Source organism: Pseudopodoces humilis, chromosome 4 (assembly GCF_049639895.1).
Source record: "Pseudopodoces humilis isolate 2021_Gansu_Grassland_sample_001 chromosome 4, ASM4963989v1, whole genome shotgun sequence".
Taxonomy (NCBI): Eukaryota; Metazoa; Chordata; class Aves; order Passeriformes; family Paridae; genus Pseudopodoces; species Pseudopodoces humilis.
The window spans coordinates 29,868,477-29,882,885 of record NC_142203.1 but is presented as its reverse complement, the minus strand read 5'-3'; the positions used below and the strand labels follow the sequence as shown (position 1 = coordinate 29,882,885).

At 40.4% G+C, this 14,409-nt stretch overlaps 1 protein-coding gene across 1 annotated transcript in view; it reads left to right on the top strand.

Moving 5' to 3' along the window:
• The first annotated feature begins 85 nt into the window (after positions 1-85).
• Positions 86-14,409, top strand: part of NCBP1 (nuclear cap binding protein subunit 1) — a 29,881-nt gene continuing 15,557 nt past the window's right edge. The window contains exons 1-15 of the mRNA XM_005529960.3: positions 86-251; positions 374-459; positions 1,185-1,285; positions 2,373-2,529; positions 3,459-3,566; positions 4,055-4,176; positions 4,662-4,731; positions 5,802-6,017; positions 6,897-6,994; positions 8,275-8,338; positions 10,266-10,376; positions 10,789-10,853; positions 11,410-11,472; positions 12,779-12,853; positions 13,914-14,017. Coding sequence (XP_005530017.1) covers positions 218-251; positions 374-459; positions 1,185-1,285; positions 2,373-2,529; positions 3,459-3,566; positions 4,055-4,176; positions 4,662-4,731; positions 5,802-6,017; positions 6,897-6,994; positions 8,275-8,338; positions 10,266-10,376; positions 10,789-10,853; positions 11,410-11,472; positions 12,779-12,853; positions 13,914-14,017 — 1,474 coding nt within the window. The 5' untranslated portion in view covers positions 86-217. The remainder of the gene's footprint in view (positions 252-373; positions 460-1,184; positions 1,286-2,372; positions 2,530-3,458; positions 3,567-4,054; positions 4,177-4,661; positions 4,732-5,801; positions 6,018-6,896; positions 6,995-8,274; positions 8,339-10,265; positions 10,377-10,788; positions 10,854-11,409; positions 11,473-12,778; positions 12,854-13,913; positions 14,018-14,409) is intronic.

The window sequence follows — 14,409 nt, the reverse complement described above, 5'->3', positions numbered from 1 at the left end:
CCCCTCCTCCCTGCCCCGGAAGTGCTCGGGCTCCGCAGGGAAGCGGGCGGGAGGTGCCGTGCCCGCCCCGGAAGCAGCGCGGCGGCGGGCGGGGAAGCAGCGCGCTTGTTCGGCCCGCGCGAGGTGTCTCGGCCCGGCGCTCCCCGGAGGTCCACAGCGCTCCTCACCGCTCCTCCCGGCTGCTCCTCCTCGCCGCTCCTGCCTGCCGCTCCCCGCCATGTCGCGGCGGCGGCACAGCGATGACAGCGATGGTGAGCCCCGCGTCCCCCCCGGAGGTGGCCCGGCAGGGAGGGCGGGTTGGGCGGGAGGGATGGAGGAGCGGCAGGGCTTCTGCGGCGTCGGTAACGCTGTGCTCGGTGTGTTGTCGGAGCAGGGCAGCCCCACAAGAGGCGGAGGACGTCCGAGCCATCGGAGATAGAGGAGAGGCTGGAGTCGCTCATCTGCAGGGTGGGAGAGAAGGTAGGCGGCCCGGCGGCTCGGGAGAGTTAAAGCCTTGTTTTCCTCCGCCCTCTCCCCTTCCCGTGCTTGGTGCGGGGGCGCCTCGTCTGTAGTAGCCACCCTGGAAGAAAATACTTATTTTATGAAATGGATGGAAAGTTGCCGTTTTTTCCTAAGCCACGTGCTGTGGCAGGCAAGTGCTTAAATCGTAGCGCGGTGGTTCCCAGGCAGCGATAAACGGCCGGAGAATTGTTACCATTGTATCTAAAGAGGGTGTTGCTGCTTCCAGGCTGCGAAGGATGTGAAAAAATTAACTGGTCTGGCTACGGCACGAATTTCGAGTCCCGACAATGGGGCTGATGGAGGAGGGGGTGGCAGAACAAAAGATGACGATGCTTTGAAAAACAAGGTGTTTTGCTTCGTGCTGTGTTGTTAATCAATGCTCGGCCGCGCTGCTGGGATGCTCCTGAGGTGGTGTCACATCTTGCATCCCTGGGGAGCGCTCAGGTGCCTAGCGGGGAGCTGGGCGGTCGAGTGCAGCTTTTCTGAGGAGTAGCTGCTCCACTAAGGCAAGCGAGAGCAGATGTTCCCTGCTGAGGGAACCGGAATTGTTGCCCTGAAGAATGAGGGGACGTGAAAGGATGCTCTTGTCCAGCTCCATTGTCTTATATGTGGGAGTCAGACTAGTTCATTTTGCCTGGTTGATGATGAAACCTTTTTTTTTTTTTTTTTTATTTTCATTTTAGAGTAATTCATCTTTGGAGAGCAACTTGGAGGGCCTAGCTGGTGTTTTAGAAGCTGATCTTCCAAATTACAAAAGCAAGATACTGAGAATACTCTGTACTGTGTACGTATTGAGGAGGTTTGGGAATGTGGGATGTGCTTTCTTTGTGCATAAGTTCAGTGTTTAAAGGCCATGAACACCTTTAGTTCCTGATTGCTGTCATAGCATAGAGTTTGTCTTACTACAAACGAAAGAAGTAGAGGAGTAAGCTCATTACATACTGGATGTCATTCCAGGAAAATACCTCTTTACATTGCTTTGACTTGAAATGTGTATAAAGGCTCAAAGCAGGTAGAAGAAACATCAGAAGTGGTCTGCAGTAGCTGTGGGAGCACAGCAATGCTGGGCAAAATCCTGTTTCCCTATGAAATGCTTAAGACCATCGAAGTTACCAGCTGCTAGCAGCTACCTGTGTTATCTGTGATGTTTTCTCACTGCCTACTCTTCCCTGGCAGTGATATGCTCATGTCTTTGTAAGCTAGAGGAGAGGAACTGGGAACGTGAGGAGCAGAGACCGGGCTCATTGGTGGCTGCCAGCTCTCCTTCCTCTCCCTCGCCAAGTGTGGAGCAGAGGTGCCATAGCAGGGTCACTGAGTGGTGTTGAGGGAGGGGTTGTGCAGGGTCTGTTTTAGGAGGTAAGACAAATACAGAGGAAGGGTGTGGTGCAGTATTTTTACTAAAAGTTAAGTAGTGTGCTTCCTTCCCCCATAGCAGAAAGACACTCCTGAAAGTACAGTTATGTGCATACAAAAATGGTAGAGGAAAATTAATTTTTTACAGTAGGACCTGGCCTTCCTTATGCTGTGTAATAACGTTACTTTTAAATTGCGAACTTAAAAAAACTTCCTGTATCCTTGCAATAAATTTTGTCAGTTACATTGTCTGTCCAATCTTCTGGTATACTCAGCAATTAGATATAAATGAAAAGTCAAAATTATAGGTGTACTGGAAAGTGGTAACTGGTCTGTGGTTGAAACAAAAAAAATATTACCTGTAGGTATTAACTGTGGGATAAAACCGTAAGATCACGTTTTCTCATTTCCTCATGAGGCAAGTTTAACTTGCAACAAGCAGATTCTAAGATGCTATGCAGTCGCCAATTGGCACATGATGAATAAACAACTAACACGGTATTTCTTTTCTGTGTCAGCGCACGTCTGCTACCAGAAAAGCTTACTGTTTACACGACATTGGTGGGGCTACTGAATGCCAGGAACTACAATTTTGGCGGGGAATTTGTAGAAGCCATGATTCGTCAGCTCAAGGAATGTTTGAAAGTCAACATGTATAATGAAGCTGTGCATTTAGTAAGTGGAGTTTTGTTTCTCTATTAGTTTCACATCCAAGAGGAAATGTGTGATGTGAGAAGTGTTTTCTTCTTCAGGGGTGGGGAGTCATGTTGCATTTGCAAAATTTGCTTCCAACTATATCTTTTTCACAGTGAAAAATTAAATTTGCATCAAACAGAGATGCTTCTCGCTGTTTGTTCTTCAGTCAAATATAAAAGATAAAAAAAAGCCAGAGTGCTTTCCTTGTATTCAGAGGTACATGATGATCTTGTGGCTATCGTGGAAAAAAAATTGAAAAGAAAATGAACACTATAGTTCTTAAAAGCTGTTTTTAATGGCTATTTTCAATCTTCTGATGAGGGGTGAAGATCAAGCAGTCAGTTTGAAGTGCTGCCTGTCTTCGAAACCATTTGTTCCATTCTTGCTGCTTCTAGGTTTTCTCTGCTGAAAGGTATTAGAACTTCAGCAGTGTCTGATTTAGAAGCCCTCTGCCGAGTTCCCCACCTTCTTCTGAAACCCACTGGTGAAAATTAAGATTCTAGTCAAGACTGATGCTCAGTCGACTGTAGGACGCTTTTGCTAATAAGATCTAATTGCTAGGATTTCTGTTATTTTAGTAATCTGATACTGTAGAGAATAGATACAACGGTTTTCTTCTGTAGTATTAGTTTGTGTGTTTCCCACCATTCCTTAATTAGGAATATTATCCTTAGGATGTTATTGCAGTGGGAAGGATTAAGGGCATTGTAACAAACAGTGTATTAGGCAGTATGTTTGATGCTTGTCGTTGAAGGCAAGTGTGTACAGTGGGCAGTGTTTCAGCCTTTGTGGTACTGAATGAGTATTATACTTTTGTTGGTGGTTTGTTTTAACCATTTCAGTTTATTTGTTCTTGTGCAGTCAGTTTGAAAAGTATTAATAGAGAACATTTTTTTCCTCTTCTTTAGGTACGTTTTCTGTCCGATCTCGTGAATTGTCATGTAATAGCAGCACCATCAATGGTAGCTATGTTTGAGAACTTTGTGAGTGTGACACAGGAGGAGGATGTACCCCAAGTAAGCAAAAGATCCGTAGGCTCCCTGGGCCTGTTTCAGCTTGTCTGTACCATTTGTTCTGTCCTTATGCTCAGAACAGGGAGGTTTTAGGGAGAGTAACCCAAATAAACAGTTGCCTAAGCATTAGTGTGAGGAGCCTGTGGCAGTTGGGAAATTTTGTATGTAGTAATACTTCTATAGTGAAGTGGCTGAATTGAATTTATTTTACCTTACTCTGGCAACTGCAGAGTGCCTAGCCTTTCTGCTATACTGACAATATCCAGGAGAACTTTGAAAGTGTTGCCATTTATCCCATCTTTTAAGTCTGCTTAACAGAGTTCAAGTGAAAAATTACACTTTTCTCATGCCTTCCCTATCCAACCTGCTACTGCTGGTTATTACATTCCCCCAAAACAACTTGCTGATGTTTTAAATTAAAATATGTGTATGTACAAAATCTGCTGGAGCTTACTTGTATACTCAGGTTTTGGTATATTACCTTCCTGTAGGTGCGATGTGACTGGTATATGTTTGCATTTCTGTCATCTTTGCCTTGGGTTGGAAAGGAGTTATATGAGAAAAAGGATGCTGAAATGGATCGTCTCTTGTCTCAGACAGAAAGTTATCTGAAGTAAGTTGTAACTTGTTAGAAACACTCTCTTTAGTATCTATTTTAGTGTGAAGTAATAGTGTTGATTATTGCTCACCTTAAAGCTTTAGGTATGAACCATTTTGTGGGGGGGAGCAAAGCTCTAAAAATGCAGTAGGTGGAGAGATTTTTGAGTTTGAAAAGTTGTATGGTCTTGCCTAGTTCTAGGCTATGTTTAAGGTATTGCTCTGCTCATGCTGCAGCAGCTGGAGTTGTAATTGTGCTGTTAACATGATAGATTGTTGCATTAGTGCAGTGCAGTGTCACTGCTTTCTGTCTAGGTGTGCTTCAAGTTAATGCTGTCAAGAAATTATAATAGAGATATTTTAAGTAATCACAAACCTGGTTTTGTCTACTGTAGACTTTATCAGCTGAAGAGAATGAATAGTCGTACACTCACAACAAAAACAAAACTGCTGCCCTAAATTAGTCTATTAAAGGTCAGGTTTTCTCTCCTATTTAAACAGACGCCGCCAGAAGATTCATGTGCCAATGCTGCAAGTGTGGACTGCTGACAAACCACATCCACAAGAAGAGGTGATTGGGCTTTACACTGCATTCCTTCAGAAAGTTGGGGAAAATAGTTTTTTAATAAGGTGTTCTTTCATCATGAAATTAGAAGGCATCTCTTAGAGTATGAATGCTTTGATTTGTCTGCTGTTTGCCATTGATTTCAGCAAGTTCTGTGTGGCGAATTCTTTTCCAAGTATTGGGCTGAAATAAGAGGTTGAGTTGAGTAAGTAGCTTAGGGTGGGATTTGCCTTTTTGAATATTCTTGAGGTTTTCTCTTTTCCCCTGACTTTCAGGACAAATTTTGGAAAGTGGGATCTAAGTTAATTTTCTGGGATATTTTGCAACTTGGTCCTTTTAGATTGTATTCACTGTTCTAATTAAGTCACAATCTTAAAAATTATCTTGTTAAACATGGTTTGGAGGGATGGCCTTTTTGCTTATGATCAGTTTGTCTACATGAGCTTTTTGGCTGTCCAGTATCTAAACTTTGTTATTTAGTTCAGTAGAGAAGAGATTAGCTGACTGTGTTTGATACCCACAGTACTTGCAGATGTGACTGTTCATGTCAGGTGAAATTTGTTACTGGTTTTGTTCATATTCTGTAGTGTCATAATTTTAGTAAATGCAAAGCCCTTTGTGTAAAAACGTTTCTTGCAAACGTTATTACTACAAAGTTGCATTCTTTAAGGCCACAGGCCTCCAGACTTCTTGGAATAATTAAACAAAGCAAGACTATTGCCAGTGGCACAGGTGTCAGTGCCATCTCTGTGAGCATGCTGGGATATTGTGACTCTTCTAATACCACCAAAGAGTAGTAGCTATTCGCTGCTGTAGTTTCACTGGGGCTCCTGAGGTGCCTGTCAGTGTTTAAAAAATTGCCAGAACTTAAATTTTACTGACACAAAACTGTATAGACTTAGGAATAGTTCTAGCATTTAGAGTGATTTAATTATTTGTCGGTTTACTGAATCAGCAGTTTAAGAAACTGTTTTCTTTTTTTTAATGTAGTATGGAATGTATTTCAGATAGTTCAGGAAACTGCCCTTTTGGTTCAGAGATTCAGCAGATCTAATGTTTCTCACCTTTTCCTTCAGTATTTAGACTGCCTTTGGTCTCAGATTCAGAAATTGAAAAAAGACCGTTGGCAAGAGCGGCACATCCTGAGGCCCTACTTGGCTTTTGACAGCGTTCTCTGTGAGGCACTGCAACACAATCTGCCTCCCTTCACACCCCCACCTCACACTGAGGATTCTGTATACCCGATGCCAAGGGTTATTTTTAGGATGTTTGACTACACAGATGATCCCGAGGTACGTGATTGCTGTTGGGAATGGTAAGTGGATTTCACAGTCCTGGGGCAATACTGGGTAAAATGTAATGTTCTCTCTCCCAGAATGGTGAATGGTTGGAAGGCCAGCAGCAGTTTTGTTCTGGCATTTCTGCAGAAATGGACTAAGTGACCAAGCTACAGTAAAAAGCGAATTTGAGAGGAGCAGAATTTAGCAAGTCAAATTTTGTGATGCTGTCATTCAGAGGACAGTGTTGACTGAATTTTCTAATAATTCTAGTAAAACTTCAGAGTTAGACTTTGCTTCCAAAAAGTTGGTGGCTCAAGCCTTTTTCTAGGCTAGGTATTTGTTGCAGTGTTTATCATCTGTTAAAATTTGTTGGTGCATATTGTGGAATAGGAATGCAGGAAAATGATACATACTTCTTTCCCCAAATGCTTTTATACTTCCTTTGCATGAGTCTGCTCATGCTGCTGCCTTTTACCTTTGCTTACTGGCCTCTGGTTTTTGCAGTGAAGAAGACCGTGAGTGTATTCTTTCCACTCTATGGCTTTATTTTAGTCTAGCTCCGCTGTGGGTTTTTTTCCAGGCTGTATGGTGGTAGCCTGCCCAGTGACTCCACAAAGCAAAGGAAGAGGCAGATGCTCTGTGAACTTAGAATCGTGTTCTCTGATTTTGTTCTTAGCTCCTCTTGTAATGACTCCTAGTATTGGTTTTGATTTAAACATGAGTGACTCTGAGGTTTGTGTGGAAATATGTCATACCAGCTTTTCTGTCCTGAAGAACGTAGAGCAGTTGAGACTACTCTTTTCTACCTGTAAATGTATCTAAGAAACCTTGCTGCCTGTGGGACCACTGCATTAGCAGCAATCTTCATGACTCTTCATTCTTTCTTACCAGGGTCCTGTCATGCCTGGCAGCCACTCCGTTGAGAGATTTGTAATAGAGGAGAACCTCCACTGCATCATCAAATCCCACTGGAAAGAGAGAAAGACTTGGTAGGAGGAGTTTAGTACTGGGGGGCCGTAGCACTTTTTAAATGCTACCATGGCTTTGGTGCCAGCGGCAATACGTCCTGACTAGTTAGGCAAGAGCTCCAGATCAAACTCCTGAAGCTGATGGTGAAAGTTTATTTACTACATTTATCTGTGCTGAAACTGTTGCCTGGAGTACTGTGTGTCCATAACATCCAGATAACAGAGAGTCTGTGTAATCCGGACAGCAGTGGTTTGTTGGGAAGGGAATCCCTTGACAATACGGAATGTGCTGCAAAAAGTATGCAGACATGCCTTATTCCTCGTGGGACCTCCGTGGAAAATGTGGTTGTGTTGTGCTTCCTGGAATGATGATTACTTGGGGCAGTGAGCATGGAGCTGGTTCATCTGCAGCTGACTGAGCATTGGTGTTTATGGACACCTCCTTGTTGTGCTTCCTGTGGGAATTACATGCCAGAGATAAAATTGAGTTCACTCTGGGGAGTCACTGCAGGGCCACATTTCATCAGTTTCAATTCAGCTGTGCCAGGAGGCAGTCAGGGCGCTTTTCTTCATTTCTGCCCAAACACTATCTGATATGGGTAATTGATAACCAAGATGGTTTGCCACAGCTGTCACATTTCTATAAGCAAACCCTGTATAATATGCGTGAAATGGTGTTTATAATGTTTTTGGTGATGGCACGTGGTAAAGTTTTCTGGTTGCAGCTGTTTGATCCAGAAGAAACTATAAATTCAGTGTTGTTGCCATTACTAGGATATTCTTCATTAATTTAGAGGAAAGTAAAAGATGAGGAGAGATACAAGATGTGCCAGAGAGGTAGTGGTTTGCTTGCACAAACAACAGGTGATAATAACCTGATTAAAAGATTTGAAACATGAGAGTTTCTTATAGAAGCCATTAACTGCTTTCATGTAATTCTGAACATTTAATTGTTTGGGGTATGTTTTTTCTCCCTTTTTCGTGTACTCATGCCACAGTTACAGATCACCTAGACTCTTTCTTTGCTAATCCGTTGGGGATGGCAGTATAGTGTTCAAGGGATGTTACTGCTGCACAGAGACTACATTGTGACAGGTCGTAGTTTAGGCAGTCCTTGTGCTGTTTCTTTTCTTAAGTGCTCTGCGTGTTGAATAACAAATTTTGGAAGGATTATTGATTTGTTTGGTGCTGTTTTTATGGAAACTTTCCCAGAATTAAGCATTTTCCGTAATTCTCTTACTTGATTTTTATATCACATTTGCTGTGTTATGTTTGAATTAAATGTGTCTGTGGTTTTGCAGTGCTGCACAGCTGTTGAGCTATCCAGGAAATAACAAGATCCCTTTGAACTACCATATAGTTGAGGTATGGATTTTATAGATCACCTCTTTGGAGCTCCGTTATTTCATGAGTAACATCTCCCTGTTAGTTCCATTATAGGTTCCTTAAATTACAGTTTGATTTGGGAATCAACCAGAATTTTGTCAAATTCAACCAGCAGCTTTTAAATGAGCAGGTTATGTACAGTCGAGTGATAGTCTTGCGTTTTTGTTGTCATTTTAACTTGGTGCATTCAATTTTAAACTAAAATGCAAGAGGAAATGTACACAAACTGAAATTCAATAAACTACATTGAAACATAAGAAAAATCTGTTTTTAATAAAAAGGTGATTAAGCGCTGGAAGAGTTGCAGAAGTTCAAAACCTAGCAGGACACAGCCCTAAGCAACCTGTTCTGGGTGACCCTGGACATCTGTATAAAACTTCACAGATTTTCATAAAAAATTCAGAGGAATCAACAGATTACAGTAGCAGCAATTTGTTCTATAAAGGCTTTATAAAAAAATAACTATTAGTGAATTTCAGAGTTAATTATGAAAAGAAATAATTCTATGTTCTGTCTAGAATATTGATCTTAAAGTGGGATTGAGACTTCCTTTTGGCACCAAAATGCCAAATATTCTGTTTGCTGCAAAGTTGCATGAGTTTTCATCACCTTGTTCTTTTTTTACTCCAAATTCAGAACAGTATTGAATTTATTTATTACATTAAACAGTATTAAAATTAGGAAAATTTTTTTGCCTTAACATTGAAGTATATTCAGAGATTTTGCCTCCGCTATATTGAGATGCTGTAAAAAAGTGATGAATAAGCAAAAAGTATACAAATTCTATGACTAACACTGTAAAAGTTCCATTTTTTTCTTGTGAAATTTTACTAAGTTTCAGAATGCAACTGATTGTCCTGTTGTTGTTTCTTATCTTGAAAAATGGAGCCATTTTCTGCCTAACAGAGTTCTCCTACCCTTTGGCCGTATCTCTGAACAAAATGTCTAAATTATGCTGACACAGAAAGGTTCCCCTGCATTTTATAATCTCTTCATGCTTTCAAGTCCTTCCTTAGAAAACAAGTTCTAGCCAATGTGTTTTCATGTAATGTTTTTGGAATCTATAAATGGATGTTGATTTCTTGTACAAGACTTTTCTAGAAGAAAAAGGGCTTCTTTAAGCTTTATTCTGAAATTTAAAGAGGAAACTGATCAACTGTAATGAATCAAAGTTTCCCGACTCCTTTGATGTAATTTAAATTTAGTCAAGAGTGGAATACAAAATAAACAAACTCAGAGGTGGATGTTGTACAGTGATGACTTTTTTTCCTAGCACTCAGAGGTTGACATGCTGTTATTCTAGGCAAACTTTAAATAAAAACACAAATGCTGACTGCAGGATTATTTTCATGTTTCTCAAAAGGGTTTTTCCAAGGTGTAATGAGCATATATATTTGTTGTATGAAATGCTGATTGTAATTCCCTGTTTAAAGTTGTGTCTTTATTTATATATGATTTTGTATAGGAGAAAAGAGGGCACAGTGGAAAATATATAAATGCAATTTTAATGCCGTTATTTTCATACTACAGGCTTGGGCTTCAGTATTTACTATTCAACGAGATTATTTCTGCATTTCTCAGATCATATGGTATCACTGCAATAGGTCATATTACAACTATGCCCATTTCTACAGTTGCATGCTATGTTAGACATTCTAGATGTGAAATGCTGATGTTGTGTTAGCATGAAATGGTAAGAGCAGTTAGAGTGGACTGTATTAGTACAGTGTTGTGTTACAGCTACCTCTTACTGGTTCTCTCTCTTTTTCCTGTAACATGCATTTGATAGAAAAATATAGGTCTTTTGGGGTAGGTAATTGCTTAAGATTAATGGCCACTGTTGTGAAACTGAGAGTTGTGCAGGCCACGTTGCACTGCTCTTACTCTGTGATTTCCTCTCCTATAGGTAATATTTGCAGAGTTGTTTCAGCTGCCATCTCCACCACATATTGAAGTTATGTACACAACACTCCTCATTGAGCTGTGCAAACTTCAGCCTGGCTCTTTACCACAAGTTGTATCCTTTCTGTGCTCCTGAGGGGAGCATTTATGAAATGCAATCTTCCTTTTGTTCTGTAGCTGATGGGACAGTAATAAATAGTGTTAATACATTACAGTACCTGCAGGAAACTTTGCCTGTAACACTTGGATTGCTTGTTGCATGATGTGAATTCTATCCTGTGGAAGGAGCCAGCAGTCGTGGTGCAATAATGGAAGAACAAGAATGGAATAATGGTTAGAGGGTGGAACTCAAAATATTCTTCACTTTTTCCACTGTGGGTTTACTCGATTTACCTGATTTTGGAGTAGGCTCAGGGAGCTTCCAGTGCAAAAATTTTATGAAAAAGTTAAGTTCTATTAGAAACCTGAAAGGAAAAATATCTGACTTACCTACTTTTTTTTTGTAAACCTTAATAAGAAACTTTAAGCTTGCACAAGCCACAGAAATGCTCTACATGCGTTTGGACACAATGAATACAACATGTGTGGACAGGTAACATGTTAAAACGTAATTATGTTTTGGACATAATGGAAAACATTCCTCCATATCCAGTGCAGAAGAAAGCAAAGAGGCTGTGGAAAGAGTAGTCAGAAAGCTTTGTTAGAGCTACCTGATGTTATTAAAAATGTTTTGTGAGCTCTGGCTTTGAGTGATCTAGAGAAGATGGAGGATTTACTGCTTGCCTGTCCTCCTAGATGAGGAGATTGGTGATTTTACACTTGCAGTGAAGTCTGCATTGAGTAGGAGAGTGGTTAGTGACTCATTAAAAATGTGAAAGCTGCATATTTACAGTAAGTTTACATTTTAATTGATAGTTGAATATTTAATGTCTTCATGTGAAATGCATGACAGGCTATTTGTCCATAAAACCTTCTTCCTGACTCCAAACTGAGTCTTCTATATCTCAACATAAATGCCTGTTTATTATTAATGCTGTAATAGCTTAAATAGTTCAGGCTTGTCTTGGAAAAGTAGAATGCATTTATAAGAGAAGCTCAACTGAAAGTTACCCTGCACTTCTGACATTTAACTTTTTCTTTTAATGAAGATTTATTAACTGGTTTTCTCACCACTTGAGCAACTTTCAATTCCGTTGGAGCTGGGAAGACTGGTAAGTTTCTCTCCTTTGAATTTAAAACCTTAACGTTTCAAACACATCCAAAAAGTGTCAGAATATGGGTGGCCCTGTTGATGGCTTTCCTCCGTCTTATCAGAGACCTTTTGTAATCTGTCCACCAGCACTCAGTGGTAGATTATCTTGATAATCTCTTTAATCACTGTATTGTCCCTGGTGAACTTCGTGGTAAATCTCAAGACAGTTTAAGCATTCCTTAAGAAGAGGAAGCAGAAATGTGATTTCTTTAATTTGTCCTGCACTTTCTGTCAGTTGCTGGCAAACTTTCCAAAATGTCTTGCCCATACCTTTTCTTTACTTGTAATGGTTTTTATGGTGCTGATTCATTGTATCCTGTATTCATTCTGGTGTTTTGCTCTCTGCCCTACCCTAAACCTTTTATTATAACTTTTTAGCCTTGAGACCTTGCAGTCTTTTTCCCACCTGTCAAATCTTAGTACCTGAAGTTCCATCAGAATTTGCCCTGCCATCTGTTCTTACTGTGCCACATTTTGATCCTGCATCTCTAGCAGGTGCTCCCTGGAGTCCGTTAATGTCTGAGCACAGGTTCCCTGTGATTTCCATTCCAGGCACCCATGTAGCAATGCAGACCCCCTTGAGGCCAAGTCCTACATGGAGTGGTTTTAACAGCCTGTGACCATACCTGATTTCCGTAGGTGATCTGTCTGAGAATCCTTGTGGAGAGAGGTTCAGCCCTTCTGATAGGGCTCTGTGGCTCTGCTTAAGTTTCTTGCACTCTTTTCTGGTGGAGTTAAGTGCTTGGTGGCTATCTTGGCATACATCCATGTTGACTCACCAGTTTTCAAAGAGATGATTTTAGCTTGCCTGGATGTTCCTAGATGGTAGTGCTTCTGTGGAGCTATCTCACATGGTGCTGTTTTTCACAAATCTAGCAAGTTAACTGTATTTCAGGCTTTTCTTTACCTGCAGTACTTCCAGCCAGAAGAGCTGAGGGCGAAACAGACTATGAAATCATTCAAGGTTCCTTTCCTAAGGAAAGGGAAAGCCAGCTAACCATAGCCACAAATTATTTTTAATGTTGTGGGGGAAGGGAAGTTACTTGAAAAATTATCACATGACTAGATGAGATTCCAGGAATGCTAATTGCCAATAAGGAAGTAGTGATTAACTTACCTCAGTGGCTTAAAAGTGCCTGCATTCCAAGGGTTTAGAACCCCCATTGTCTTCACACTGATTGCTTTGTACTATCAGACCAAGCCAAAAAGAGACTGAAGAGACTAAATGCTTTTGCTAAAAGCCATTGCATTCTGTCCTTTGATAGGTCAGATTGTCTTACTCAGGACCTTGAAAAACCCAAACCCAAATTTGTGAGAGAGGTTTTGGAAAAGTGCATGCGGTAAGTAAGACCTTTCCATAGTTGCATTCAAGGCAGAGTTTCATCTAAATATTGTCAGAGTCCTTTTAACTTGACTCTTGTCTTGGGCACATCTGTTCTTACAATTAATTTTCAGTTAAAAGATGAGTCTGTTGTTTGTATGATTTTTAATCTGGCTTACCTTACACTGCTTTAAAGAGAGGGAGAAACAGGTAATGCAGATGGTAGTGAGCCATCCATGCATACCCATAGTTGCATAAAGACACATTTCACCATAGGCATGGAAAGAAATAGAATTTATATTCTTGGAAAGTATTCAGCATTCACAGAAACACAGGTAACTGCCCATTAATTGTACTAAAAATTGAGAATCTAGTCTTGATTCTTCTAATTGCCCCTGATGTTCATTTGCTTTAAACTAATGAACAGCTGTCTAAACAAACAAAATCTCCAAACCCAACAAGACTACATAATCAGTAGTTCTGATAATTAGTCTAGGCTTAAGATTGTTGAGATTAGGGTGGCATAGGAGAGAGAAAGAGCAAAATCTTGAAAAAACCTACATTATTCAGCATCCTACATGAGAACAGTTGAGGTTTGGGTGAATGCCATATCAGAAGTGTGAAAGTGTTGTGCTGCACAATAAATGTATTTTTTTCTGTGGCACTCTTCCATTTCACTGGAAACTCTGGTAGCAAATTAAGCCTTTGTGGAAGCGAAATGAAGCTGGAAAGTAAAATGAAGATGTCTGGTTTAATATTTTTCCTGCTTTGAATTCTGACATCTTACTAGTTTTCTGCAGCACATCTCAGGTTTTTTGCATAAAACTTCTTACCAGGCAGCCTTTTCACAAGGCAAATTAATTGAGGATGAAACTCTAGCATCAGAGTTAAAATAGAAATCATCTACTCGTTAGTTTGGTTTATTTAGCTCTTACTACCCAGCAGAAGCTACCATTCTGTTGTATATCCTGAATCTTGTTCTATGGACATTAAATACAGAAAAAAATATTACAAAGCAGTCATTAACTGTGGTGTTACTCCCTTTTTAATTCTACTGCTGTGGAACTTGCTATTTCCAGACTCTCCTACCATCAGCGAATAATAGACATTGTTCCTGCAAGTTTTTCTGTCCTCAGTCCTGCTAATCCAGTGTGCATTTACAAATACGGAGATGAGAGCAATAGTAAGTATTAAAATTTCTAGTGGTCAGATTGAAGAAGTATTTCAGAGCAAGGGAGCTTGCTACATTGACTGTAATATGAGCTGTCTTCCTAAAAAAAGAATACAGGTCAGATAAATATGCATGATTTTCATATGGGTAAATATGCTTCACATAAGCAATTAATGCGTATTAAGCCTGGACCTCTCTAATAAAATCCCGTCTGCTACTTATGAAGCAAAGAAAATCCAGATACATCAAGCTGCTGTTGCTGATGTGGCTGTGGTGTTGTGCAGTATTATTTGCCAGAAGTCTAAAATTGCACAATTCATCTGTTTCCCCTGTTTGGGCACAGTACTATGGAAAAGTCAGCATCTGAAGTGATAATGAGAAATTATTTTTTGAACTTCATGAAG